The sequence below is a fragment of the Microtus ochrogaster genome, linkage group LG2 (genome assembly GCF_000317375.1).
Source record: "Microtus ochrogaster isolate Prairie Vole_2 linkage group LG2, MicOch1.0, whole genome shotgun sequence".
In the NCBI taxonomy this organism is placed as follows: domain Eukaryota; kingdom Metazoa; phylum Chordata; class Mammalia; order Rodentia; family Cricetidae; genus Microtus; species Microtus ochrogaster.
The window spans coordinates 10923612-10928884 of record NC_022028.1 but is presented as its reverse complement, the minus strand read 5'-3'; the positions used below and the strand labels follow the sequence as shown (position 1 = coordinate 10928884).

General features: G+C 46.7%; 1 protein-coding gene across 25 annotated transcripts in view; it reads left to right on the top strand.

The window, feature by feature from the left end:
• Nucleotides 1-6: 6 nt before the first annotated feature.
• The window catches only part of Rims1 (regulating synaptic membrane exocytosis 1), a 473457-nt gene continuing 468190 nt past the window's right edge, over nt 7-5273 (top strand). For all 25 annotated transcript variants that reach the window (XM_026785683.1, XM_026785682.1, XM_026785680.1 and 22 more), the window contains exon 1: nt 7-457. In XM_026785683.1, the coding sequence (XP_026641484.1) occupies nt 294-457 (164 nt within the window). In that variant the 5' untranslated portion in view covers nt 7-293. The remainder of the gene's footprint in view (nt 458-5273) is intronic.

Sequence of the window (5273 nt, the reverse complement as noted above, 5' to 3'; positions counted from 1 at the left end):
CGCCTCCGCCTGCCCGCCCCCGCCGGCCGAGGCTGGGTTGCGGGAGGCGGCCAGGCTGCCCCGAGCCTCGCCAGGGCTACCCAAACAAAGGCAGCATCCGGGCTCGGCGGGAGGCAGAGCATCATGAGAGACTGGGTCCTCTCTGTCCCCGGCTCCGCTGCTGCCGCCGCCGCCGCCGCCGCCGCCGGGAGGGCTACGCTGTAAGCTTGGAAAGCAGGGGCGCAGCTGCGGGGCGTGAATCCGAAAGGTGAGAGCGAGAGCCAGCGAGCCGAGGGGGCGGGCAGGCCACGAAAATGTCCTCAGCCGTGGGGCCCCGCGGTCCTCGCCCACCCACGGTGCCTCCCCCTATGCAAGAACTGCCTGACCTGAGCCACCTGACCGAGGAAGAGAGGAACATTATCATGGCAGTGATGGACCGGCAGAAGGAAGAGGAGGAAAAAGAAGAGGCCATGCTCAAGTAAGCACCCCCCCCCCCCGTAAGGCGCGCCATCCATCCCTCGGTGGTGGTGCCTCCATCCGTCCATTCACCGCTCACTCACCCGGTCCTCTTGGCTGAGTGTGGGGGAGGGGCTGCCTAGGGTGCAGGGGTGCGGGCAGAGGTGCCTACCTTGGGGCTAGGGTCCCCGGGCTTGAGCAGGGTAGAGACTTGGGAGTCCGGAGGAAGGAAAGGACCCTACAGAGCCAGGAAACCTAGGACCCCAGGAGGATGGCTTGAGACAGGAGTGCCTAGGAGGACTAGGTGGACAGGGCTGCCACCTTAGGGGGAGATATGCAGAGCTAAGTGAAGCTGATCCCACCCAATGGAAGGGCCCTGGACTGAGGGCAGATTAGGGACTAGGGGATGAGTAGAGAAAAGGGTGGTGGTGGAGGTGTGGGGTGCGGAGGGCAAGCTCCTCTTTGGAGTTGTTGAGCCGATCTGAGTTACAACAGTGAACGGTGCTGGTATTTATATAATAAAAATGCTTATTTTTAGTGTTCGTTTTGGTACTCATTCATTTACAGTGCAAGATTGGGTCTTTTTTGGGCAGTTGCCATCTTTGGTAGCCTGCCTTCCTGCTCCTCTTTAACCTCTTATTCCTAGTCTTCAACATAGAATAACTGTACGAAGACACATTTTCTTATTCATATGTAATGCCACTGGCAGTACAAAGTTTTTGATAATGACAGAGGCTGATTGGCGACTCTGGCCTGAATAAAACAGGGTTTCCTCATTATTGGCTTCCAAGAGACCTCTGGGGCCTTCTTGGTTCCCTAAGGATGCCGACAGGGATTGGGAATCTGCACAGCCCTGTCTTTAGAACCCACCCACCCTACAGGGACCTCTGCCCCGTGCCCCATTTTCCTGGGGATGGGGAGAGGCTGGGGTTGGTTGTTAGTGGTGCAGGAGTCTGTGACATAGTGCTGCTGTTTGCTTCAGAACTGCTTGCAAGTACTGCCATCCAGGCTGAGCTTTGCTTGTTCCTTAGCCTCGCCCATGGAGTGAGGCTAAAGCTGATTTCAACTCTGTCTTCCCTTGGGAAGTCCTCACAAATTCAGTAAAGTTTTTCTCTCTGGGGTGGAGGTATGTAGATCCCCTGACTGGTACTGATGTCTTGGTATGGCCTGCTTATGCAGAAGCTGTGTTTGGGGCAGGCCATTGGCGTGAAGAGCCAAAGGGAACCTGTTGCATCTGGAGTTAGCTGTTTGCAGGGAAGTGTAGCGAGGGAGCAGGGGGTGACACCAGGGCACAGAGCACACCCGGAGTGGCCTTTCTCCCACTTCCTAGAATTGCCTGCTGAAGGGAAGATGCTGTCTGGGTAGGTGTCTCCTTCCCTTCAGGAAAGCAGAGCCACACAGGAGAACAACCGGACAAGCTGCATTCAGGCTATGGGTCCCCCAAGCAAAAGCAACTGCAGTCTAGAGTAGAGAAGGAGAGATGTGATTGTCCAGCCACTGCATAAGAGTAGAGCTTCAGTCATTCTTCCTCGTTCATTGTAGACTCTGGAAAGATAAAAGGCCATTAACTTAGAAGGCCAGAGCTGGCCTGGCTTTCCAAGAGCAGCAGGTTTCTGAATTCCCTGCTCCTTCTCATCCAAAAAAACAAATACTTTAAGCCTGCCAGCTTGAGGGAGGCAGAACCCTTGCTAATCTGCTTCCTGTCCCTAGTGGAAGAATGGCATCCCCTGTGCTGCAGGCTTTCCCTCTTCTGAGCCTGGAAGTAATGGATGGTGTCTAATGGTGCCGCTGTCTGTCTGTGTGGTTGTTAGTCCATCTGTCCTCACTGCTACAGCCCCTGCCACCTGTCCTGGACACTATCCTGTTGGCTAACATTTGCAGATTTGCTGCTGTTTCTTTTGGTGCTTGCTGCAGACAGCAGGTAGATGGAGGCCTCCAGCAGCTAGTGATTAATATGCGCTGCTGCCTGACAGAGTCCAGCTAGGAAAGGGAGGCAGAGTGCAAGCAGTGGTCACAATGCTTCTCCATTGGCTGTTGCAAGCATTGTGGAGAGTGGTGGAATTTCAATGGGAGTGGATGAGTTTTAGGACAGAATTGCAAACCTGCTGACTATCTAGAGTCAATGATAATATTACCTGGGTTTACATGGACAAACAGAAATTAAAAACTCTGCCTGGTAGCTCATGTCTGGCATTTTCTTTTCTGGCTTTCCATGGGCTTGCCAATACTCTTCCTTTATGGCACGATTTCACATAGTATTGCAGCATGTAATCCTGTTATACAACAGCTCCGGCTAATCCTGGACTTCTGCACTAACTTTATCAATCAGCCTGTTCTGCTAGTGTCGTGGCCTTTTGTGCAGTGGTGGGTTTGCGAGTGTTTGGGAATGCTGGTGTGCTTCCATGTAAGCCTGTCATGGTGTCTACAATTAATGAGACAGTGCTGTACTTTCTTTCCTAGAAGGAACTTTGTAGCTTAGAAACTAGGGATCTTAGGAGCCATTCAGATGCTACATATGTAAGGGGCACGTAATGACGTCTAGTCATGGGTGGTGGCCTTTTCTAAACTTGCCAAGGAAAAAGATCAGAGAAAAGGATGTTTTTCACAGACCTTTGAAATACTTGCTAAAAAAAAGAAAGAAAAAGAGTTTTAGGGCAATACTTAATCCAACATATCACATATTTTTATGAAAGACCCAAACAGAACTAAAGTTCTGTGAACAGAGAAATTAGATTTTAAAATTGTTTTTGTAATCAGTACAAGAGAATCACTTTGCAATGCTCACTGTGGTTTTTTTTCTGCTCCTCCACAAGGTGTGACAGTGAACATTCATGGAGAGAATGAGAAAATGCATGAGTATTGTAAAGCCATCTTACAAGATACAAATTAGAATATATTTGTAGAGTTAGCCTTGATTGAAATTGCTGCTTGACTCTAGATTTGACAATGACATTAAATAGATATAAATAGAAAAAAATCGATCTATTTTTAAAATGTTATATGAAGTTAGTTGGAAGGGCTTCATCATTGTGATCACATTTTTTTCTGTAAATCTTCTAATTTTAAGTAATATTGTTTTATAATTAGAAAAAAGTTGACTCTGGAAAATTGTATTTTATGATTGATGTATGTGTTTGTAAAACAGTTCTTAATTTTTGATTCTCTCTCCTCTCTCTCTCTCTCTCTCTCTCTCTCTCTCTTTCTCTCTCTCTCTCTCTCTGTGTGTGTGTGTGTGTGTGTGTGTGTGTGTGTGTATGTTCTGGAACCTTCTGAAACCTCACTTTGTCAATGAATGCTCTTTCAAGTACCTGTCACTAGGCATTATGGGCCAATATATTATATAGATAGAAAACTGTGTTATCTGGGACCTAATCAGAAAAGATCTCATTAGAGGTAAAATCTTATTCCTTCTCTTAAATAAAAGTTTCCAAGGGAAATGAGCTTCAGAAAAATGAAGAGAAGAGAAAAAGAAATAGAAGTAGAGATTAAGGGGGTGATCCAATGATGTAAATTAAAAACCATATTGAAAGTTACTGAAATTGGCTAACATCTATTATTTATTGCTTGCCAGCCATTACTCTAATTGATCGTGTTAGCACGTGGCTGACCTGTACTGACTTACCATGTGTGCTCACATCCTCACCGTAGCCTGTGGAGAAGATATGCCAGGTGTCACAAATCTCAAAGTGTTACCCTATTCTGAGGGCTTCAGGGGTATCCAAAAATGATTGACATGCACGGCTCAACCAGGATGCAAACCCAGACCTTTTACAGCTGAAGCAGCTGTTTCCCCAGGCACTACGTTGTCTCTCCAAAGAGAGGCCTCTAACGTTTGTCTTTTCCTTATAAGAATTTCTGGTCTTTCCTGCAATCCAGAGAAATGCTTTGACAGATTAAGGACTTAGAATATCAGCTGCTGATCTTAATGGAGCAGCAGAGTTGGCTTTACTTCCACTGGTTTACAGAACCTCTCTGTGGACTGAGGGGAAGGGAACTGCCTCCAATTTAAAGATAATAAAAATGTTATAGTCATAGTACAGTGGAGAGGCCTTTGGAACCTTGCACACACACACACACACACACACACACACACATGATTTCTAGTTCTTCATCTTACTGTGTGAACATGAGCGGGAGAATTGTTAGACTTTCATTGAGTTCTATACTTCTTCTCAAGATGTGAGTTGGTCTGCAGAGACAACAGAGACAACTTTGGGCATCTCTGCCTTCTTGCTGGCAATTGGGCCTTCCATTTTTAAGAATCTGTCAATATAACCTGCTTGGGGAGAAGAGATGAAGTAGAGGTTGTCATCACATTGGGTTTCCTGCTCTTCCTCTGTGCGCACATGTGCCATATTGTGCTTTGAAAAATATTAAAAGGACTCCAGAAGAGAATGCCAATCAAGAAAAGAATGAAACATAGATTAGTGAGATTAGGGAGGGGTGACGATAACGTAGGTCTGTTTCTATTGATGGAATATTTCACATGTCCTACCCAGGCACACTCGGTCCTACAGTTAAAGCAGGGATGGGTGAGAAGGAAAAGGATGAGTAGCGAAGAGTGACAGTGGCTGGAATGTGGGCGTCTGAATTCCAGATATTCTGTTAGGCAGAAAGGACTATCACAAAGCACACTTGCTGGCGTCAGTCCCGCTCCACACTGTCAGTAAGTGGGGTCAGAGCTCGGGAAGGCGAACCCTGAACTAGGTAGTGACTTTTTTTCATTTTCAACAAAAACTTGTCTAAACAAATGTACACACAGACACAAAGAAGTTCACAAATGTTCATGGAAAAAATATAGAAAAGAGAAGTTTAAAAAAGTTGAAAGAATTTTTTTT